Raw genomic sequence first — 23,351 nt, 5'->3', positions numbered from 1 at the left:
GCTTTAACCCACTGAGCCACCCAGGCGCCCCTCTCAGTGGCTTTCAGTATAGTCACAGAGTTATGCAAGTATCACCGCTGTCTCATTCTAGGACATTTTCCTCACCCCCAAAAGAAACCCCATACCCATTGGCAATCATTCCCCCATTCCCGACCCCTGGCAGCTGCTGAGCTACTTTCCATCTCTTTGGATACTACAGGTGCCAAATCTTCACTTTTCTGTATTTTTGAACTCTTGCAAAAGCTAACTACTTAGTACTGCAACAGGCATGTAATATACACTTAGTGAATGTCGTCGCGCGCGCGTGTGTGTGGATGATGTCATTGTGTGTGTGGATGGATGGATGGATGGACAGAGCACACATAGTAGACAGATGTAGTATAAACTCATCCATTCGACAAAACGCCATTTGCACATTTGCACTGGGAGGAAAAGTGTCTATAGAGAGAAATCAACCATGATTCTCCCGTTCAGGTCATTCGCCATCTAGTGGGACAGGGAGGAATGTGCACCCCTCCCTGAAAAGGCAGAACCGGATGCAATTAAGAGTTGTGTTGGAAGAGGGTCGTGGCACCTCCTATGAGATCGTGGAGGTGGATGTAGCCCTTTAAGTCTGGGGGAACTTTCCCGATGAGGAGGGGCAGTCTGGGGCAAGGATCCCGAGAACTAAGGCTGGGACACGGGGCAGGTGTGATGTCAAGCAGGATCTCTGGCCATATGGGAAGCAGGGCTTCCCATACTGATGGGGACCACGTCTTGGACCTCCGTGGGCTGTGCACAAGACTTGGCTGTAGAGAGAGGCTGTGAACGCTGGGGGTGGCAGAGGCCAGAGGGGGAAGGGAGCACGAGGGGGAGCCAGGCCAGCTCCCACAAGCCTGCACCGTCCTCTCGGCAAGGGCACCCTGAACTGGCTGTGTCCACGTCCAGGCATGCCAGGCAGGGCCCCCCTGCCAACAGCTCGTTTGACTTCTCCAGTTGGCTGTGGCTGGAATCTTATTTAAGAGGGGAGAGAGGCAGCCTCATAAGTAAAAGAGACGGGACTTCAGAATCAGGCCTGGCTCTGCCCTTTCTCACCGTGGGAACTTAAGCAAGTGCCTCACTTCCCTGAGCCTGTTTCTTCAACTATAATATGGACATAATATCACTTACTCCAGGATAGTTAAGGGACGATGACTGGGGGAGGCCAGACAAGGGAGATGAGGTACGCATTCAAGGTGCCAGCAAGGTTGGAGTATTTATAATTTATTAAAGATTTTATTTATTTATTTGAGAGCGAGTGCGTGTGCACACACACACACACACACACGTATGAGCGGGGTGGGGGGAGCAGAAGGAGAAGGAGAAGCAGGCTCCCCGCTGAGCAGAGAGCCCGATGCGGGGCTCGATCCCAGGACCCCGAGACCATGACCTGAGCTGAAGGCAGAGGCTTAACCCACTGAGCCACCCAGGCGCCCCTAAATACGTTTTCTAATTGAAGTTGTCGTTGTGGAAGAAACAGAATTTGTGAACTTCCTTGCACTTAGAGTACAATGTCACATTGTTTTGTTCTGAATTATGCACAGAGGGGTTGACTTTTCAGGACTTAGTCCTCCAAAGGAATTATCAGGCCCCGAGGAGGGCAAGACCAGGGTACAAGATGCTTGTCGAGAGCCGACTGATGTCTAGGGAAAGGAGGTGACACACACAATCCACCCTACTGAGACCCAAGTCGCAGGAAAGTCTCTCAAATCACAGGAGACAATTCTGAGATTTTTATCCTGGGGACGGAAGGCCAGCAGGAGACTCAGAACCAAGGGTGTTAACAGTTACAGAATCCTAAAAAGATCACTGAATTCAACGGCCTCATTTTACAGGCAGAGAGAAAGAACCCCCATCGATAAAGATTTGTTGGGGTGCCTGGGTCCCTGAAGCTAGGAGTCTCCAAGGGAGAGGAGGCCCCGTGTCCCACCCCTGTCCCCCACAGTGGTACCAGCCCTGTTCAGTGTCATGCATTCCCCAAGTCCCTCCCTGCTCAGCTTGGGGGTTCCGGCACCAGAGGAACAGTCCTGCCTCCAGGCCCACAGCCCGGGGGCAAAGCCAGTCAGGCGCATAAGGGATAAGTAACAACTCTGTCCTTCTCTGTGCCAAGAATGCCAAAAGAGCCACTTAGGAATGGCTCCCTCTCCAGAGGAGGCGGGCTGAGGCGGGTACCTGAGGCCCCCAGATCTGGCTGAGATGAGCCGAGAGAATGCACCTTCTGCAGAAATCAGCAGGAGACGGGAGGAGAGCGCCCGGCCCGAGGCTCCAAGGACAGAGAAGCCACTGTTTGTCAGGGACAGAGGGTACCTGGCCAAGGGACGGGTGGGGGGGTGGGGGGGGTGGGGGGGGTGGATGGAAAGCCTGGCTTGTGAACAGCCTGGGGCCATCATTTTAGCATCTCAGATGGTCACAGGGCCCCTCGTGGGTCCTGCCATTTGATTTCGGGATCCTGGGCGGGAAGAAAGCCCTCTGAGGGAAGGTCTTCCCAGCTTCCAGCCCCAGCTGACTACCTCCCCCTCTTTCCCTCCTGTGACCACACCTAGGCCACACCCCCCGCCATTGGCCTCTAGCCCTCCCCTCCCCCACCAGAGATAGCCCTGGATGGGAAGTCTGGAATTCGAGAGACCTTGGCTGGTCCTCTGTAAATTCTCAAGTGTATTTCCACTCCTGTGGACTTTGGGGACACCGCCTGACGTGGGTCAGGAGTCCCACCTCTGAAGATTGTTAAAGGGGCAGTGAGGTGACAGTGTGCGTTCCCCAGACCGAACACCCCGGTTCGTGTTCTCAGGGGGAGAGAACGGAAACAGGAACTGGCGCTGGAGCTCAGGGCGTGGGGAAAGGGGGTGCCCAGAGCTCCTGAGCAGGGGACCTGCCTGGGGGATGTCCAGGGGAGGGTGACAAGGCTCCATCTTGCCGGCTGTCAGCCAGCACCGCTGGATTCGCACTCATTAACCCTCTGGGGCCTCTGTGCAGGTCTAGCGATGGTCATTATGGCAACTGGGGCTGCTGAGACCTTCCCGTGGGCCAGGCCACACAAGACTTCTGAGAGGTGGGTGCTTCCAGTCGTGTGCAGGGCCGAGAGGGCGTGAATGCGAGCCCAGAGATCAGAGAGGGCGGGAGGGAGGCGTGTAGGTAGGTGAAGGGCTTCATGCGGGGCGGGGCTGGGGGGCGCCCCTGGAGGCAAGGAACCCCAGGCACTGAGGCGCTTTCAGGCTCAGGTGTGAGCTCCTGGTAATCAGCTCTTCTGAAGACCCCTTTCGGGCGAAGTAGGGGCACCACAAAAGGAAAGGCGGGAGGAGACACCAGGACCTCTTCCTCTTCCAAACTCCAGATCTGCAAGCAGCTCCGGGACCCGGACGCTCACTCGGAGCGCCTTGATTATGCTAATTTAAGCCCCGCCCCTCCCGCCCAGGAGGCCCCGCCCCTCAAGCGGCGTATTGTGGTGGAGGGGCGGGGTCATGCTAATGAGGCCAGTCGGGCCTCGCTCCCTGTGCCCGCGGCTCCTCCGAGCCCCGGCGAGGCGGCGGCGACGAAAGCCATGGCCGGGGCGTTGGCCGGTCTGGCCGCGGGCTTGCACGGCCCGCGGGTCGTCCCCAGCCAAGACTCGGACTCAGACACGGACTCGGAGGACCCGAGTACTCGGCGCAGCGCGGGCGGGCTGCTCCGCTCGCAGGTCATCCACAGCGGTCACTTCATGGTGTCGTCGCCGCACAGCGACTCGCTGACCCGGCGGCGCGACCAGGAGGGGCCCACGGGGCCCGCAGACTTCGGGCCGCGCAGCATCGACCCCACACTCACCCGCCTCTTCGAGTGCATGAGCCTGGCCTACAGGTGAGGGCGGCTCCGGGGCCCGCCAGCCTCGGCCCTCCGTGGCGGGACCACGCGCTGAGGCCCCGGACACCCGACCCGGCCCCAAACTTTGGTCCCCGGCTGCTCTCGGAGACTCCGACCACATCCTGAACACCCCTCTGCCCCGGCCCCGAGCGTCCTCCGGCCCGGGCCCAGCCCACCGCCCTCCGCCTGGAGTGCACCCCTCCAGGTTCCCTTTGCTGACCACCTCCACTCCCTTCCCGGGATGCAGACAGCCTGCCCTCCACCTTGACCGCTATAGGCCTGTCCCGGCTCCTCTGCCCCCCCAGAGAAAGGCCAGGGCACCCCTCACGCGCCCAGGACCCTAAGCTGTCCCTACCCTCCACTCTGGGGCCGATCCACCAGACCACCCCAGGCCTCCGCGCCCTCCCCAGCACCCCTGGCCCAGACCCACTTCATTCCTGCACTCAGACGACACTCCTCACGCCCGTGACTGTCCGGACTCATGGCCAACGTCGTACGAAACCCGGTCTCTCGTCCACCCTGTACTCCCCAATTGCCGGGACACCTGTCCTTGACCTGCTAGATGGAGGGTGCCCCGGGCGGCCCGAGGAGGACGCGGCTGGCAGAGTTCCCCAGCGGTCGCCCGGCAGGGGGTGCTGCACGCCGCGTGGGGGTTGGTGCCCGGGAGGCCTGGGTTCGCCTACCCCGGTCTCCCGCGCTAGGCTGAGCGCCTAAGGCCGCCTGGGACCCCGGCTCGGTGCGTCGCAGAGAGTACGCACGGACCGCGCCCGGCCCTAGCTCCACGCCTGGGTCCCAGGGGAGGGCGCGAACCGGGGTTCTGGCCCAGTGCCCTGGAGCAAAGTTCCCAGGAGCGGAGGGGCCAGGATAAATTATCAACCGAAAACCGTGGAGGTGAAAGGGGGACCGGCTGGCCTTGATCTTTTCTCTGTGCAAATATTCCTCTTCCTCTGCGGCGTCTCCTCCCCTTCTGAGAACCGCTGGATACAGAACAGCCCTTGAGGCTCCGACCGGGAGCCAGGGCTGGGGTGGGGATTGCGAGGGTGTTGCCCACCCCCAGCCGCGGCAGCCCAGCCGAGACCCCATTGGCTGGAGGCGATGTAACCTTGGCCCACATGCTCTGGCCCCAGGCCCAGGTCATGTTGCAACCTGATCGTCCAGTGCGCTGGACCGATGTGGAAAGTTCAAATTCCCGTCCCTTTCTTCCCTTCCCCCGCCTCCTGGGACATCACGGGACCCACTGGGAGAGGGCATTTAAGGTCTTGGTGCACCGGATGTGGGCACCCCTCCTCCCCAGGCTCTCCCAGGGCGCCCCATTTCTCACCTGCCCCCAACTTTAGCTTCCTGCTTTATACCGCATCCCACCCAACCCCAAACCATGGGTGGCCAAAGGGAGGGGTTTCGGGGGAAGGGGCAAGGTTGGGGCTAGAGCGTGCTCCAAGATCTGACCCCACTAAGGGGCTGACTAGAATCTGGTGTGACCCAGGGCAGCTGGGGAGGAGAGGGCTGTGCGTTCTTCCTAAACGCCCAGAATATCCCATCTCTGGGGGTGTCCAAGTGCCAGGGATGGAGGTGGCTCAGTACTAGAGGAGACTTTCCCCTCTACCGTAGAGGGGAAAAATCTGAGGTTCAGACAGGGACAGTGTTTTAGCTCTTGAATACCCCTAATTATAGGGGTTCCCTGGAAGGGAGAGTATGGGGGAAGCCAGGGTGACCCAAGAGAGTGACTGACTGGATGGGAAAAGACAGCAAGGCAAGGGGTCTATCTAGGGGCGCTTGACCAGGAGGACCGGACGAAAGGCCAGTTTCATCCCCGGCCAGGGCAGTGTGGACTTCCCTTCTAGGAGGAGAACCAGAGTTCACGATTCTGTGGGTGGAAGCCCCAGGGAGACAGGTTCTGGAAGTTCCATAAAAACACTTGTTCATGGTCAGAGCTGGCTAGCTATGGAAAGCCTAGCATCCAGCAGAGAGCAAGGAGGACCCTGTTAGGGAGACTCTAGGGGAAGTCCTATCAGGGAGATTGGGGACCAGGTAAGGGGTAGGGAGTCAGTCGGGCTGAACTAGGAGTCCTAGGTTTTCTCCAAGCTATCCCCAAGAGTCCCAGACTTTCTGTTGGTCATGAGAAGCCCTCGAACCCTGGTGCCAGGCTTTTTCCTCCGGGCCGGGCCCCTCGGCTCCCCTACCACCCAGCAAGCCCGGCACAAGCAAAATGGCTTTCCTCCTGCCCTTGGATGTTGTCACTGTCTCATCTCCCTAAACACTGCGTTGGCCACACACACACCATAGCCTCAGCGGGGAAGCAGGGGGAGGGCAGGCAGGCCGGGGCCCTGGGTGATCAGAGTGCTAGGAGGTTGCTGGGATACAGGTGGGGGCAACAGACTCAGAGGTTCCCCCCGCCCGGGGGGTGCCACAGAAGAAGCTGGCCCAGGAGGTATCAGTGTATCCCATCGAAGTCTCCCTACTAGACAGATGGTGTTTATCTAACTTAGGAAGGAGGAGGCCAGCCAGCAGGCATGGGCTATGTACTCTATTTGGGTAATGAGGCCTGTGGTACCCTAGGGTAGCAGTCCTCCCCCGCTCCCTACCTGGAAACAAACATAGGAGCTTGGAGACCAGAGAGGAGAGGGGACCCAGTGACCCATGCACCTAGGGGCTGTAGGAGCCAGATTGCCCCCCTCCCCACCCACCCCTTAGCCCCAAGATGACAGAGAAGACTTGGAAGAAAGCAGGCCTGGGGTTCTGAAAAACTAAGTCTTGGGGCCTCAGCCTCCCAGGTGAGCAAAGGCTGAGAAGGTGGGCCAGAGCGGGCTGGAACATGAGGAGGGAAGGGAGAACGGAGGGGCCAGTGGGGGTCTAGACCCTGAGGATCTTGTCCTCCTAGGTCAGCTCCTTAGCGGTGGTAGACTTGGCCTGTGTCTAGCACATCCTGACCTTGGGAGTCAAGCCCCTCACCTGTGTAGGGCCCTTCCATCTCGTGGATTTGATTGACTCCTCGGATTAGGGCCAGGGTTAGGGGTCGGGATCGGGGTGCTGCCTCCCTGCTGCCCACCGCTCCAGCATCCCAGCTGTCTTCCTTTGGAGCCTGATGGCTATGGTCTTACACACATCCTTGAGAGGGGGCAACCCTTCGAGCTCAGCCCAGATCTCCATCCTGGGATACTGGTGTGGGCAGCCGCCAGAAGGGCAGTGAAAAGGCAGCAGCTGGCTGCTTGGTGGCCACTTCTGGCAAAGAGACTCCCTCCCCACCCAGGCACACCTTTCCCCATCCCCTGGAGGCTGATGGGGGCCAGTGAGCCTGAAAGCCACAGGGCCTGAGTGCATCTCTACCATGTGACCTTGGGAATGGCCCTGCACCTTCCTGACACTCAGTTTGCAAATGGGTTTGCGAACCCTACCTAGCGGGCCCTAGCAGGGACCTATATGGAAGGTCCGACTCTCGACTCTCGGGGTGGGAATTTCAGGCAGGTAAGAGGGAGTGGTGGGGGAGGGGCCCCTCAGATGGCCCAGCATGGGTGAGTACCCAGTGCACGGGGGAGAGCGGGGAGCCAGCCCTGCAGCAGCACCCTGCCCCCCAGCTTCCCCTTGCCCACCCCCCTGACCTAGCCCTCTCCCTCTGACAGCGGCCAGCTGGTGTCTCCCAAGTGGAAGAATTTCAAAGGCCTCAAGCTGCTCTGCAGGGACAAGATCCGCCTCAACAACGCCATCTGGAGGGCCTGGTACATCCAGTGTGAGTGCGCGCCTCGACCCTCACAGCAGGGGAGCTGCAGGTGGGGGGGGGGTGCCCAGGAAACCCCCGTGGCCATTAGGGGCCAGCGCCAGCATCTGACCCCCAGAGGGTCTCGGGGAACGCATCCCAAAGGGTGCTCTCCACGGGGATGCTAGGCACAGCAGGGGTCACCCCTTGGAAGTCCTGAGATGGGCAGAGAGTTGCAGGATAGTTCAAGGCCCTTTTTGCCTTGTGTCAGCCTTGTCAGTGCGTTGAATGCCAGGGTGGAAAGAGGTGCTAGGATGCTGTCCGGGCCGGAGGCATCACGTCGCAAATGGGGAAAATAGGATCTTGCCTGGATGTCCCCCAGCCTTTCTGAAGTCCTTACTGAACTCCCAGCAGGTGCCCCCATGGAGTCTGGGGGCTTGGGGGGGGGGCAGAGAGGCCATGTGGTAGAACGGAGGGGGCTGCAGACTTGGGAGTTGCCCAGAGCTGCTTTCCTACCCAGTCTCGGCTCTTGCTCGCTGTGTGACCGCAGGCTGTGTGACTAACCTCTCTGAATCTGTTTCCTCATCTGTAAAATAAGGCCAACAGTCCTACTTTTCCTGGTTGGCCCCGGGGATGACACGTACAAATGGGCCCAGCACGAAGCTGGTGCTAAATAAATGATGGTTGAATCTGATATGCCCTTGAGAAGGTCACGGTCATTCATTTGGGGGTTTGAGACCCACCCACCCACCATGGCAAAGCTGCAGAGGCTGAGCTGCCTCGGCCCCAGTCGGCCGTGGGGTGGGATCTCGTCCAGAACAGCCAAGTCCTGCTACAGGATCAAAGACTCCCCGGAACTGGGAACACACAGCCCAGGAGGGAACATATTCAGTGTTCTCTGCCCGGGTCCCCTGGATTCCATCCAAGCGCAGGGGAGGGAGGGTTTCTGGTTTCCATTTATCTCTGGCACCCAGTACTTCACAAACCATCTTATGTGAGGCTTCCTGGCAATGCTGGTGATAGGTATTATTACCCCTATTTTATGGATGAACAAGTAAAGCCCAGAAGGCCAGTAACTTGTTCGGGGTCATGGATCATAAAAGGAACAGAGCTGGGACTGGCTGGAGGTCCAGGGCTCTCCGACTCTGAGCCCAATGCTCCTTCCACAGCTCCCAGTTGGCCGGCTTCCAGTCCTCCCCGGAGAACACGTGGGATGGCTCACCTGAGAACACGTAGGACCGGGCCCTACCCTAAGCAGGAAGCTGATAGGCCAGAGGGAGTCACAGCCACTGCCACCGCCGCCCCCACCGCCCCACACTCCCTACCCTTCCCGCACAGAGCTGAATGGGACGCAGGCCTTTCTCTTTGCAGAAGAAACTTCTGATCCTCACCCAGACAGACAGACCCCGTCTCTGGCTATTGCCTGAGTTGCTGGAAGCACCCAGGGTCTGTGTCAGACAGAGAGGGGGCTGAGTTAATTTCCAGGATGCACTCCCCCCCCAACCAAGCCATGTGACCTTGGGAAAGTCCCCAGCCTCCCTAATAAGGATCATTCATCTGTAGAAAGAGAGTAACAGTAGGTCCTGCTCCGAGGCTTGCTTGAGTTTCCAGTGAGATCATTCATATCTCACCCCACGGCCGACATACACCAGGGCTCCCCAAAGGTGATAATATTATTGTGATAATAGCGACAGCCCAAGGCAAGCCCCTTCTCCCTGAGCCCTGAGGGCTTGAAGGTGGGCTTTGGGAAAGGGAGAGGAGTGGGGACAGATGGACGGCTGCCTGGCTCATCCCCCTCGTACCTGCCATCCCTCTGCAGGCTCCTGGCCTCCAAGATCCTCTCCTTTCTAACCCACCCCTCACTCTGAATCATCTTGGTGTCCTCTGGGCTCCCAGAGCCCTGCACCCCTCTTGTGGGCAGGCTCCCCGCCTTGCATCAGCTCATGCTATGGTGTGCTTTCCTGATCTCTCCAACTAAGCTGGGAGTCTCTGATTCACCTGCGGATCCCCTGTTCCAGCATCCGTCCCAGCGCAGGTGCAAGGGGCTAGGTGGCTTCCTGAATGGATGAGCTTATCAGTGTTAAATAAAGCCTGTCCCAGCCCCAGGAGCCACGTGGTCACTGCCCTTCTGTCTAGAGCACAGGGTCAACGGGGATGGGGAGGGGAGGTCCAGCCAGGCCTCTGGAGACAGCCCACCTCTTTGTTTTCCAAGCCACACTCAGCCACCAGCACAAACCCCCTCCCCTAATCCCATGGGGGATTATTTTGCAGACTGTTCTTTAGGACAGAACTTTGTAAATGAGTCCAAAGGGCCAGATAATTTCACATTCGGGTGGTCGCCCTTGTCTGTTAATGATCCCGGAGGAAGTTTGCTGAAGGCTGAGTGAGGTGGGAAAAGTCACTGCGTGGGGGTCCCAGGATTCGGAAGCCCTACTGTGTGCCAAGCTGTGTGCCAGGTTCAGCGATCTGAGCCCAAAGGGCAACAGTTCCTGCTTTTACTCCTGGCAGGGAGGCCAGCATGCAGAGAAACGGCCAAGGCCAAGTGGAGAGCCAGGCAGATAAGACTGTGGGATTTCAGAGGAGGGAGGGCTTCCTGGAAGAGGGACTGCCCTGGGCTCTCCTGATGGGAGGGCAGGGGTGGGTGAAGCAGAGGAGGGAAGGGAAGAACATTCTGCGTAGGATAAAGCCAGAGGGTGGGCTGTGGTAGGAGGGAGGCTGTTTGGCTTCAAGGTGGGGCCTATGAAGCCTAGGTCACCAGACCCTGGGCGATCGGTGACAGAAAATGGAGGGGAGGAGACAGTGGGTGAAATACCACACATCCTCAGGCGTGAGATGATTAGTCCCCGGTTCAACAGGAATGCTGGGGGTCGATGGGCAGTTAGTGTGACTGGGAAGCAGTGTTGGCTCTCCAGCAGAGACATAGGCTTGGGAAGGATGTTTCTGGACATCTGAGAGTGTCAAGTTTTGGGACAGCCCCCCCCTTTTTTTAAAAATTAACCCCCCCCAAGTTTTGGGACATCCCGAGAGTCCATGGGCAGCTGGAAAATGTCTGCAGCTGGAAAGGGGCAAGAGGAGAGAGGTTTGGGGGCGCGCCTCAGAGAAGGGCCAGTGAAAATAGTCACGGAGGCAGGAGAACCAAGGGAAGGCTCCCTGGCGGAGGGAGGAGGGGTTGGGGATGCTCTGTAGTGAGGTCCAGGAGGTTGGGCCTGGGGTGGGTGAGGGCCTCGGGCAGGCAGTGGAGTCGGGTGCTGGGTCAGAGGAAGTGGAGGCCAGGGGCGGAGATGCTTATGACAACTCTTGCAGAACTGGGGGCAAAGCAAAGTAGTGAAAGAGAAGATTAGCTTGTTGGAGTAGCGAAAGAAGGGAAGGTTTGGGAGGTGAATGGGGAGACTGAAAGGTACTTGTGGGCCCGGAAGAAGGAGCCTGGGGAGAGAGATTGGATTGGAGATACAGAAGGGAGTGGAGGAGGTGGAGAAAGGGCTCAGCTAGGTGGCCGAAGGGGACAAGGAGTGGTTCTCTGGCATCAGACTGGGCAGTGCCCAGGAGCTTGAGGCAGGAGACCAAGGGCTCCAGGCCCTGGCCTGCCCATCTGACCTTCTTGGAGCAGCTCACTTCCTGTGGTTCCACAATCCCATTCAGCCCTGCACACCTACTGGGCTCCCAAGGAAGGCAAAGGAGGCGTGGGAGGTTCCTTTCACAGGATCCCATAACAGAGGGAGCTCTGGATGGGCTAGAGCAGGCAGGAAGGCTTCCTGGAGGAGGTGGCACTTATCTAAGCATCTGAAGCCCAGCAGGAATTCATAGTGCAGCCCTGGAGGCCCAGTCCCCTTGGGGTGGGAGGTGAAGAAGCCGGGTACCCCCTGACCTGAGCCCCTTCTCTCAGATGTGGAGCGGAGGAAGAGCCCCGTGTGTGGCTTCGTGACCCCCCTGCAGGGGCCTGAGGCTGATGAGCACCGGAAACCGGAGGTAGCTGAGCCGCGGGACCTCCTGCCTCCCTGCCGAGCCCGGCCCCTCCGTCGGGTCCCCTGTAGCGCGCGACACGAGCAGCGGCCCAGATGCGGATCGGGTGCGGGGTGGGGTCCGCGCCCGCCGCTCACTGAGCCCCCTCCCTGACCCTCCCCAGGCCGTCGTCCTGGAGGGCAATTACTGGAAGCGGCGCATCGAGGTGGTGATGCGCGAGTACCACAAGTGGCGCATCTACTACAAGAAGAGGGTCAGTGCTGCGGGTAGGGGGGCGGGGGCGGGGGTGGGCCGCGGGCCACCGCCTCTCCTGGGAGGGCCGGCGCGGGACTCCCCTGCAACCCCCGGACCCCGCCTCCCAGGAAGACCCAGCTCGACAGCGCCACCGTGTGGCCCAGAGGCTCCTCGCCGCCTCCTTACCTCCCAGCGCGCAGGGGCTCCTGAGGGGGAAAATGGGGATCCCTTTCGTCCTGGGGAGCTTGTGAGTAGGGGAGGCCTGGCGGGCAGTGATGGCAGAGGGAGACAAGCGATCCAGCGCCCACCTCTGTGTGTTCCTGCAGCTCCGTAAATCCAGCAGGGAAGGGGATCTCCTGACCCCAAAGCAGGTGGGTGATCCGGGGACCCAGAGAATTGACAGCTTCCCTTCTGGGTGGGTAAGGCGGTGGCGGGTCACCAAGGCAGTGGGTGTGGCCTCTGTCCTCTAGTTCCTCGAGAGCCTTTCTCCCCGGAGGTGGGGGAACCTTTGAGCGTAGTGGTGGGGGAGACCCAAAGCCTTCTGGCTAGCCCAGCAAGTGGTGGGAGGCACGGGGACAGAAGTCCCTAAGAACTGGGGTTCCAGGCAGGGAAAAGTATAGGGGCAGGAGGAGGACCCTTATCTGCGGGCCATCCGGCTCCCTCTGCTGGGGGCAGCAGTTAGAGGCCAATGGGGTGACCTTAAGCCTTCGGGGCAGCAAAGTGCGTCCTGCAGAGAGAGGTGAGGAGGGCCGTGCACACGGAAGCTTCCGACCGGCTGACCGCTCCATCCCCCAGTGGGAGGCCCCTGTGTCCCTCTCGTGGCTGCTGAAGTCTCCGTCTCCCTAGACCGAAGGGGGTTGGCAGCCACCGGAGCGATGGTGCGAGCAGCTCTTCTCCAGCGTGGTGCCCGTGCTGCTTGTGGGCCCAGAGGAGGAGCCCGGCGGGCGGCAGCTGCTGGACCTCGATTGCTTTTTGTCCGACATCTCCGACACGCTCTTCACCATGACGCAGCCCAGCTCCGCGCCCCTGCAGCTGCCCCCTGAGGACGGTAAGGGCCTGCACCTGGAAGGGGAGGCCTGCGAGAAGCCAGGCAGCCCAGGGAGCATTGGCCAGGGGTGGGCGGCCCCCACCCCGCCCCGCCTGTGGCCCCTGACGTCACCCCTGCCCCTCTGCAGCCTACGTGGGCAATGCTGACATGATCCAGCCAGACCTGACGCCTCTGCAGCCCAGCCTGGACGACTTCATGGAGATCTCGGGTGAGGCAGCGCCCCCTGCTGGGTGGGGTGGGCGGGACGGGCCAGTGCGAGGAAAGTCCCTGGAGGACCACCAGCCCTTGGGGGGGCCCTTCCCAGGCCACTCTGGGAGGACGGATGGTCCAGGTGATTTCTGAGGGCCCTTCCTGAACTCCCTTTGTCCGGATTTGGGATGCAACTGATGTAGCCTCAGGTGAGAGCAGAGCCAGACTGGACACCTGGGCGGGCGCCAAGGCCAAGGGCATGGAAGCTACAGGCTCTGCCAGCTCCCAGGACAGTAGTGGAATCTCAGGAGAGAAAGGGACTTTGATTTTGGAGGGCCTGTTTATTAATTGACATAATTCCCTTTAAAAACTGTTAAAGAACATTCCAGGGGCTCCTGGGCGCCTCCGTGGGTTGAGTGTCTGCCGTGGGCTCAGGTCATGATCCCAGGGTCCTGGGATCGAGCCCGGCGTCACTGGGCTCCCTGCCGAGCGAGCAGTCTGCGTCTCCCTCTCCCTCTGCTTCTCACCCCACTCGCGCTCTCTCTCAAATTAATAAACAAATAAAATCTTTTTTTTTTTTTTTAAATAAAATCTTTTTTTTTTTTTTTAAAGATTTTATTTATTTGTCAGAGACAGAGGGAGAGAGAGCGAGCGAGCACAGGCAGACAGAGAGGCAGGCAGAGGCAGAGGGAGAAGCAGGCTCCCTGCCGAGCAAGGAGCCCGATGTGGGACTCGATCCCAGGACCCCGGGACCATGACCCGAGCCGAAGGCAGCTGCTTAACCAACTGAGCCACCCAGGCGTCCCACAAATAAAATCTTTAAGTAAATAAAAAAGAACATTCCAAACACACACACACAGGTAGAGAGAGCGTGGTTCACCGAACCCTCCTACAGCCATCACCGACTTCAAAATGTATCCACCCTTGGTGGGTCTGGTGTCACGGAGGCCTCACCCACTTCTCCTTCCTACGTTGTTTTTAAGAAAATTCCAGGAATTATATCTTGTAAAGCATTTTATTTATTTATTTTTTTAAAGTAACATGTTTCTGGGCCTCTGTCTCCTGACCCCAGGGCTGCTAGGTCACTGGTTTCTTGTGTCTTCCCAGAGATACCTGTGTCTGCATGGGCCCCTGTGGACAAATGTCTCTTTTTGTTTTCACAGGAGGCTCTGCTTCCTTTACTCAGCTGGAGAGCTTGTGAGACTGTCCCAGTCATCATATTTTCAGGGGACTCCTATTAGAGGCTTGGCTTGTCTCAGCCCAGGCCCAGGGGTAGGAAGAGGTTTTCTGGGATTAAGGTTTAGTTCCATGACCCCTGAACTTCTTCCCCATAGGGTCCTGGGCCTGTCAGTCAAGGGGGAGGTGGGAACCAGGGAATGAGGAACCACCCCCACCCCTGCCTCAGCCCCGGGCAGGGTGGGGGCCGTGGGGGCAGAAGTGTTGATGGCAGTACCCAGAGAGCGAACCAGTCTGGGAGGGCAGCGGTCCTGTCTGGGCACACGTACCCCCACCACAGGTAGGAAACCTTCTCCAGGTGGGACTCTGGGCCAAGTCAGGGGCTAGGAAGCCACTTCTGTCCATCCGGGGTGACTGCTAGAGTGGGGGTGAGCTGGGGTAACCAAAGGTAGGGGATGTCGGTCATGCAGAGGTGGTGGCTAGGGTAGCCCTCTCTGGCCCTCCACGCACAGGGAGGGCCGGAAGCACCAAGGCCACCCGGGCTGCTGCCTTCATTGTCGCCCAGAGCCCCTCACTTGAGAGGAGACCCAGTGAGGAGGCCGGAACTGTATGGAGGGAGGGGGCTTGGGAGGGGTGTTCAAGGAAGAGCCATGGGCTTGGAGCAGGAGAGGGTGTCAGAGAGGGGACGCGGGCCAATGGCGGGACAGAAGCTTGGGGCCACTATGTGGGTGGCCGGTTAGGGTCACGAAGCAACTTCTCTCAAGGGGGGAGGGGATAGTTGAGGGCAAACTATAGCAGGGGCTTGGTGGTGAGCGGGCTGGGAACCCCGTGAGCCCTACAGAGCACCAGGGAGGAAACAGCAGCAGTGAGCCGGGAGCAGACCCCTGCGTGGCTGGTTCTTGAGTCTAAGCCTCAAGGGGCCTAGCGATGAGGCCCACGGTCCCCGCGGGCTGGGAGGGTAGCGGATCCGTGACCACTTGCCCTCTGCCGCCCGGTCCCTCCGCTTAAGGGAGGCGGTAGGATAAGAAGATCCTTTCAGATCAGGTGATAAGGAAAGACCCACACGAGGGCGCACATACACGCGCGCACACACACACACACACACACACGCACACACACGCACACACACAGGTGCACACACCCGACACACGGAGGGCCTCACATCAAGGCAGGCACACAAGGACTCAGACAGAGCCAGGGAGACAGGGTCACACACGCGCAGATGGATCCCGCAGGAGGTCACCCGCTGATAGCCGCCTAGAGACAGCCTTCCAGGACACAGGGGCACCAGACTCACAGAAGAGGCACACACAGCGTTTAACCCCTTCAGGCTCTGGCTTTGGCGTGGGCTCATCTTTCTCGCTCCTGGGTCTCTTTCAAGGTGGCCTTTGGGAGAGAGGCCAGACCAGCTCCCCTGGCTGGGGGGAGCCAGGGCCTGTCCAAGGCCAGTGGGGCTGGGTCGGGCCAGACTAGGAGGCCTCGGGAGCTGGTTCAGACCCAAGGCTGGCCAGGGTCAGAGAAAGGTGCCCGGAAGGGAGCGGGTGGGCGGGCGGCGTCCAGGCCCGGGATGTGGTTAGGCCGCAGGCAGCTGCTTCCCAAAACCAGAATAGCCTGGGCTTACACAACCCGCATCTCAGACGATCTGGCTGCCCGCTCCCGGCCCTCTTCCAGGCTTTCCAGCCCCCTCTCACTCCTGCCCCGACTCCGAGCCCACCCTCTGACCCCCGCCCTGACCCCCTAAGCCCTTCGGCCCACTCCCAGGCTCTGCTTTTGAGGCCCTGTTTGACCTCCCCACAAACCTACTTGTCCCAGACCCGCTGACCTCCCGACCCCACTCACCTCTAGCTCACCCCTAGAACTCCCGTCACCCTGGGGCTCATCCCCATCCTGGACCTCCGCCCCTCGCACCCCACCCCTTTCGCTCCCTGGCACTCTGTCGCCCTGGCCCTTTCCATGTGGCCCCGGCTCTGCCGGTAACAGGAGGGAGAGGGGACTGCCAGGTCCTGGGATGGGGAAGGGGACCCCGTGAGCAGGAGGACTGTTTCCCGGGGTCCTACTCGCCCCCCCGCAGCCTCTGCTGGCCTGCAGGCAGGCCCATCCCACCCAAACCTCTGTTTCGCTGCTTCCCCTGAGTGAGACAGAAACTCCCCCAATTTCACAATCTCCTGTCGAAGCCCCCCCTCCCCCGCCTTCCCCCCACCTCATTGCCAGCCAGGCCAGCCCGGCCTGGGGACAGGGCACGAGGCCCACTCTCCGCCCACTGCTTCCAGCCATGCCTGGCCCGATCCCTAACTGCTACCGCCTTGTGTGTCCGAATTACAGATTTCTTCACCAGCTACCGCCCTCCACCGACGCCCACGGCTTCACACTTCCCGGAGCCCCCCGGCTTTGGCCCCATGGCTGACCCTTTCTTCAGCAGTGGGGTCTTGGGCTCCGAGGTGCCCCCTGCCTCGTCAGGCGTGAGCCACCTCTCGGGGCATAACCGTCTGCAGGTGAGCTCCCGTCCCCTCCCCACTCAGCCCTGCCGAGCTCACCTGCCCATGTCCTGTGCTTGGTCGACTGAGAGGGACTGAGGGGGAGAGAGACCCCATCTCTGCCCTCTGAGAGGGAGCAGTTCAGCTCAGGAGGAAGGAGGAAGGGCCCTCGTGAAGCGGAATGGGACCAGGTTGTAGAGGGGAGACTGAAGGCAGTGGGGGATGGGGGAGAAGGGAGGGCATGAAGCAGGACACCGCTGAGGACCGGGTTGTTGATGGAAGGCTTCCTGGAGGAGGAGAGGTTCTGGACTTAGTGAATGTTTGGGTTTAGACAGAAGAAGAGACCCGTCGAGGGCAAGCCAGATGGGAGGGGAAGCACCAACGAGCGCACAGGGAGACGGAAAGCTCAGTGCGAGGGCTTAGGACACAGGGAAGCTGCCATTTTGGATCAGGAACCTGCGGGCTCCATTCGGAGGTCGCCTCCCTGCTGCTTGGTCAGACGCCTTCTGCTTCTGCCATCCGACGGTTCAGGCGCTCCTGTAGCTCCTCGTTGAGAGGTCTCTCTCCTCAACCGGGCAGTGAGCCCCTCGCTGAAAGAGCTAAGCCTTGCTCACCCAGCGGAGTGGAAGCCTTGGGTGAATGGTTGCCCAGGGACTGAGCTAGTGAGCCAGCGAGGGGGGGTGTGTGGATGGAGGGGCGTGTTGGTGAATGGATGGGGGGGGTGGTTGTAGATGGGGCTGGGTGGGTAGGAGAGGGGTTGGTTGGATGGATGGGCTGGTAGATGGATTTGGGGAGGGATAGTTTGGCGGGTCCGTGAACAGGCTGGCGGCTGGAGAAGGCGCGCGGGCCACGGAACCCACAGTGGAGAGGTTTGGGACGGGTTGACGGATGGGTGAAGGAGAGATGGCCGGATAGATCGGCGAAGGGGTTAAAACCTCGTTGGCTGGCGGAGAGATAAGGGAGAGGACAAACAGGTGGATGGACTGGTGGCTGGATGGAGTCATGCTCCTGCAGAATTTGCGCATGCGTGTGTGTCTACTCCCTCCCCTCACTAGACCACAGTCTCCCTTGGTGTGTGGGAGGGGGGACAGCGGGGACCATTTCTCCTGTCTGTCTCAGGGCCCCCGTCCAGAGCTCAGCCAGGGCAAGAGGCTGCGGGGGTGGCTGCCGAGACCAGCTCGCTCTCTCCTGCTCTCTGTCTGTCCCCCAACCAGGCCCGGAGCAGCTGCCCTGGCCCCCTGGATTCCAGTGCCTTCCTGAACTCTGATTTCCTCCTTCCTGAAGACCCCAAGCCCAAGCTCCCACCCCCGCCAGTCCCCCCACCCCTGCTCCAATACCCTGCTCTTGCCAAGGGGCCTGGCCTAGAGCCCTGTCCGGCCCCCACCTTCCCTCCCATGGCGCCGGCCCCTGCTTTGCTGCCGGAGGAGCCTCTCTTCGCCCCCAGATTCCCCTTCTCCACTGTCCCTCCCGCCCCAGGAGTGTCCCCATTACCTGCTCCCACCGCCTTCCCATCCACCCCACAGCCAGGTCCAGGCCAGGCCCCTGCCCCCTTCCCCATAGACCTTCTGCCCTCGGGGTATCTGGAGCCCCCTTTTGGGCCCCACTTCCCAGTGCCCCAAGGTATGCGGCCCAGAGGCAGGTCCCCCACCCCATGCCCTAGAGGGCGGAAGCCCAGCCCCCCAACCTTGGCCGCCACCACTGCCAACCCCACTGCCACTGTCGGGGGCAGCAACCCCTGCCTCACGCAGCTGCTCACAGCAGGTAAGATGGGAAGAGCCAGAACGGGGTCCACGGAGGGGGGGCGGGGACCCAACGTGGCAGTGGGGAGCCTGTGGGAGCAGAGGGTGAAGATTGAAGGGGCGGGTTCAGGCTCAGCTTGGGGGGGGGGGGTAGGAATTAGAGACATGGGTTCTGAACCCAAAAGGGGATTGGGCTTTTTTGGAGGGGAGCGATGGGTTTGGGGAGATGACGAGATGACTGGTGGCCCTCACACTTCTGCCCGTCCGCAGCTAAGCCCGAGCAGACCCTGGAACCGCCGCTTGTGTCCAGCACCCTCCTCCGGTCCTCAGGGTCCCCGGTATGATGGCGGGCGCTGGGAGGCGAGCCCTGGGAGGCGAGGGTGGGCCCGGGCTTTGCCCCAACTCTCCACCGTTCTCCACCCCAGCAGGAGACGGCCCCTGAATTTCCCTGCACCTTCCTACCCCCGACCCCGGCCCCCACGCCGCCCCGGCCCCCTCCAGGCCCGGCCACACTGGCCCCTCCCAGGCCCCTGATTGTCCCCAAAGCGGAGCGGCTCTCGCCCCCAGCGCACAGCGGTAAAGAGGGCTTGCAGGGCTGCGGGGGGATGCCCGGGAATGGAGAAAGGGGGACTCCATCTGAGGCCAGGACGAGAGGGACAGGGCCATGGGATCCTCTCCCCTGTGTCGGTCTGTCTGTGGGTGTGTCTGTCCCTGCCACAGGTGGTGAGCGGCGGCTGTCTGGGGACCTCAGCTCCGCACGGGGCCCAGGGACTCTGAGTGTCTGCGTCTCTCCCCCTCAACCCATCCTGAGCCGGGGCCGTCCAGACAGCAACAAGGTGGCACTTGCCCTTACCCCGAGATCTGTTTGCTACCCCGAGGCCCTTCCGTGCTCCCTCCTAGGCTCACCCCACTATCTGCCCCCCAAGACCGAGAGCCGGCGCATCACCCACATCTCTGCGGAGCAGAAACGGCGCTTCAACATCAAGCTGGGCTTTGACACCCTGCATGGGCTGGTGAGCACCCTCAGCGCCCAGCCCAGCCTCAAGGTGAGCCTCCAGCGCAGGCCGGCGCCCCCAGAACCGGCAGGGCTCCTTGGTCGACAACCCCCCCTCCCCTCACCTCCTGAGACCAACTCCCAGGATCCTCTGGACACCCGGTTTCCTCCTCCCACCCAGTGCCTCAGTGGGCCCCAGAGGGGGGGCCACCGCCAGCACCTGAGCCCACCCTGGTGATGCCGTAGGTGAGCAAGGCGACCACGCTGCAGAAGACGGCCGAGTACATCGCCATGCTCCAGCAGGAGCGGGCGGCCATGCAGGAGGAAGCGCAGCAGCTACGGGACCAGATAGAGGAGCTCAACGCCGCCATCAAGTAAGCGGGGCGTGGGGGGGACGCGTGGGTGCCGCGGGCGAGGGGGCATGCCGCACGACTCCCCAGCCCTGACTGGCCCCCCTACCCCCTAGCCTGTGCCAGCAGCAACTGCCTGCTACCGGGGTGCCCATCACACACCAGCGTTTCGACCAGATGCGAGACATGTTTGATGAATACGTTCGCACCCGGACGCTGCATAACTGGAAGTTCTGGGTGGTATCCTCCCCCGGCCAGCAGTGGGGGCAGGGGAGGGGAGGGACACCATGGCCAGACCCCGCTGTGCCCGACTGACCAGGCAGGGGCTCTCGGAGTTGCGCCCCAGGGGAAGGGCCGCAGGTTCCGCCCCCTCCTTCCAGGGGCTTGACATCTTGGCCAGCAGGAGTGCTCAGGGACTCGCTGGGAGCAGAGGGAAACCGAGGGAGGAGCCCCTGGTTGAGGGGAGCACGGCCCTGCCCACAGAATGTCCCAAGAGGAGTTTGGGAGAACCTCGAGTTTGAGGGGCGTGAGTGGAGTGGGTCCTGAAGAAGGCGTGGGGTGTCTCACTCCCTTACCTGGTCAAGCTCTTGGCTGGGCCAGGGCAGGACGCTCAGGGATGTGGGGGAGGCTAGTGCAGCCCAGGAGATGGACACAGAGGGTCCGGGCAGGCCGTGGCAGGTGGGCGGGTGGCTGCAGCGGAAGGCCTCCAAGTTCAAGGTGCCACCATGGCCAGGCCCTTCCCCGGGTTTGGCCCAGATGTCAGGGCTCCGCGTGAGCTGGGGGAGGGTAATGGCTGATCAGCAGCCCTGCTCCTTGACCCGGGCCCAGTTCAGCATCCTCATTCGGCCTCTGTTCGAGTCCTTCAACGGGATGGTGTCCACAGCAAGCTTACAGAGCCTCCGCCAGACCTCACTGGCTTGGCTGGACCAGTACTGCTCCCTGCCTGCCCTCCGGCCAAGTACGTGAGACACCCCTCTGCCCACCACCAGAATATCCAGGAATGTCCATTCGGCTCAGACCGCAGGTCCAGCCTGTCTTCAGAATAGCCTTGAGTTTTGGCCATCCCCACCACGTACCCCGGAGGGTCCTCCAGCCTCCAGGACACTCGCAGACAGAGGTCCTGGGAGGGGCTGACGGTCTTGCCAGCTCGTATCCCTTCCTTATCCTTCAGCATCCAGAGGACACCCCTGGACCCCAGGAGGTATCTCTCCCTCCCTCTCTCTCTCATTCTCTCATTCTGTTTCCCCAGCTGTCTTGAACTCTCTCCGCCAGCTGAGCACATCTACTAGTATCCTGACGGACCCAGGCTGTATACCCGAGCAAGCCACGCGGGCAGTCACAGAGGGCACCCTTGGCAAACCGCTATAGTGCCGGCTGGACACTGCCACTCGCTCGGCTACCCCAGAGCTGCTTTCCCTGGGTGTGGGTTCCAGGGACAACATCTGGGCACTCCCTTCCTGCCCCGGGCCCCGGCTGTCCTCTGTCCTGAGGGTCTAGCAGGGCCCAAATCTCTTCCACCTCCTGAAAGCCAGGAAGAGCTACTTTCTAAGTCGCTGCCCCACCAGTGATGAACACTGTGACCTGGGAGACTCATGCTGTCTCTTGGGACCTCCATTTTCTAGTCTGCAAAATGGTCCTAGGGAAGATTCCACAGATGATGATCCCAAGGCCTTAGTAGCTGTGACCCTTAGGACCAAAGCTGGCAACTCAGGGAGCTTGGAGGAGGAAGGGGGACGATCCTGTTACCCTGCTCCCTGCTTCCCAACCCCACCCCGTTAGGACACAGGCCTCTGTTTCTCAGCAGAGAGGCAGAAAAGGAGGTTCCCACTCTCGGCTCCTTCGCTGGCCGCCCAGTGGGGAGTGGGGTGCTGCAGGATGGCATTCCTGGGCGAGGCCAGGAAGGTCAGATTCCAGGAGAGAGCAGTGCGGGGGTGTGGGGGGTAGCCAAACCAGGGACAGGCATCTCGTGTGCATGTGAATGCGTGTGTATAGATTTTGTAAAGAATTCTTGCCAATAAAACCAAAAACTGTTGGGGACTGTCCGGGTGTCTCACTCTGGGATGGAGAGAGAACCAGCTGGCAGTGGGAGATGGCCTTGAAAGGACCTTAGCTTTTCCTCCGAGCCGGAAGGCACTGGAAGGTTTTGTGTAGGGGTAGAGTAGAAGGGGCAAGGCACTCTGATGGAACCATCCAGAAGGAGAAGGTGCTGCCACTGGAGGGTAGTGACCTTCCCATTAGGCGAGATGTGCGAGCAGAGGGTGCGTAGCCACTTGGTGGGAACGTCTACTGTGAGCACCTTATGTGTGTATATTAATTCACTTATTACGTATTACTCATCTACTGCTACAGGCTAGTTGTGAGCATTTCAGGGTAAGTGTAAAGCACTTAAAACAGTGACTCGTATGTAGCACTATAGAAGTTATAATTATTCATAATCCCCATCTCACAGATGAGAAGTTGAGGCACAGAGAGGTCAACCAGCCCAGGGCTGCTCGGTTACCGTCTGGACTCTAGTCTCTGCTTTTAGCCAGTGCTCTCTCTGGTGCAGGGAACAGGGGCACGCGGGCGTGGAGTGCTTTGTCGCTGCAGACAGAGGTTTGAAGTGGCTTTCTAGGAGGTAAAGTCCTAACGGCGCGCTCTGCTGTTTTTCCCCCACGGCGCGCTCTGCTGCTTTTCCCCCACGCACACACCTCCAGCAGAGCGCGCCGTTAGGACTTTACCTCCTAGAAAGCCACTAAGGTCACTTGACTCCCTCATTGCTAAATCCAATGACCAATTTGCAGTGCTATTCCTGACTTCCCCTGGGCCCTTGGATCTCACCCTTTTTTTTTTTTTTTAAGATTCTTTTTTAAAGATTTTATGTATTTATTTAACACAGATTGAGATCACAAGTAGGCAGAGAGGCAGGCAGAGAAAAAAGAGGAAGCAGCTCCCTGCTGAGCAGAGAGCCCGATGCGGGGCTCGATCTCAGGACCCTGAGATCATGACCTGAGCCAAAGGCAGACACCTAACTGACTGAGCCACCCAGTCGCCCCAGCTTGGATCTCATTCTAGAACAACCCTTTCCTGAATCCAGAATTCTCTCCAGGCTCTCCCTCCTCCCTGGCAGTGCCTTCCAAGTGTCTGCTGTGGGAATCTTCCACTGCCCCTTCCTGACCCACTTCCTTCTCACTTCGGGGCAAGCCCTGGGCGATAGCGTTCCCTTTGGCCTCTTTGCCAAGGATCCACTCCTCTTCTGTATCAAAAGCGCATATCCAGCTGCCACCCTGACCCCTCCCTTCTGGGTGTTTCACAGCTCCCTTTACCTTGAAGGAACCAAAGCAGAACTCATTTCTTTCTTTTTTTTTTAAAAGAGTTTATTTATGTAATTGACAGTGAGAGAGAGAGAGAGAGAGAGCACAAGCAGAGGGAGCAGCAGACAGAGGGAGAAACAGGCTCCCCACCAAGCAGGTAGCCTGATACGGGGCTCGATCCCAGGACTGCAGGATCGTGACCTGAGCCGAAGGCAGACGCTTAACAACTGAGCCATCCAGGTGACCCAGAACTCATTTCTGAGACCACAGCCCACAGTCTCCCTCCTCAAACCTGGTCTTCTTTGTGTCCCCATCCCCAGGAAGGGCGCCACCATCCACACACTTGTACAG

The 23,351-nt window shown here is 60.1% G+C and overlaps 1 protein-coding gene across 6 annotated transcripts; it reads left to right on the top strand.

Moving 5' to 3' along the window:
- Window positions 1-2,984: 2,984 nt before the first annotated feature.
- On the top strand, window positions 2,985-21,739 carry MLXIPL (MLX interacting protein like). Of its 6 annotated transcripts, none has more exons than XM_059154912.1 (18): window positions 2,985-3,067; window positions 7,470-7,576; window positions 8,713-8,775; window positions 11,427-11,509; window positions 11,667-11,756; window positions 12,064-12,108; window positions 12,584-12,785; window positions 12,913-12,993; window positions 16,473-16,642; window positions 17,839-18,385; window positions 18,634-18,701; window positions 18,789-18,939; window positions 19,084-19,199; window positions 19,290-19,409; window positions 19,604-19,731; window positions 19,824-19,947; window positions 20,536-20,665; window positions 20,957-21,739. In XM_059154912.1, the coding sequence occupies exons 1-18, from the start codon at window positions 3,000-3,002 to the stop codon at window positions 21,073-21,075; spliced, it is 2,412 nt and encodes an 803-aa protein (XP_059010895.1). In that variant the 5' UTR covers window positions 2,985-2,999; the 3' UTR covers window positions 21,076-21,739. The 6 variants fall into 6 exon arrangements, with proteins under 6 accessions (XP_059010895.1, XP_059010896.1, XP_059010892.1 ...); XM_059154909.1 differs by lacking the exon at window positions 2,985-3,067 and adding an exon at window positions 3,487-3,849 and having other exon boundaries at window positions 18,792-18,939; XM_059154908.1 differs by lacking the exon at window positions 2,985-3,067 and adding an exon at window positions 3,487-3,849.
- Window positions 21,740-23,351: the final 1,612 nt, after the last annotated feature.

The sequence above is a fragment of the Mustela lutreola genome, chromosome 17, assembly GCF_030435805.1.
Source record: "Mustela lutreola isolate mMusLut2 chromosome 17, mMusLut2.pri, whole genome shotgun sequence".
Taxonomy (NCBI): Eukaryota; Metazoa; Chordata; class Mammalia; order Carnivora; family Mustelidae; genus Mustela; species Mustela lutreola.
Note: the sequence above shows the minus strand (reverse complement) of the source record. Positions and strands in the feature narration are given on the sequence as shown.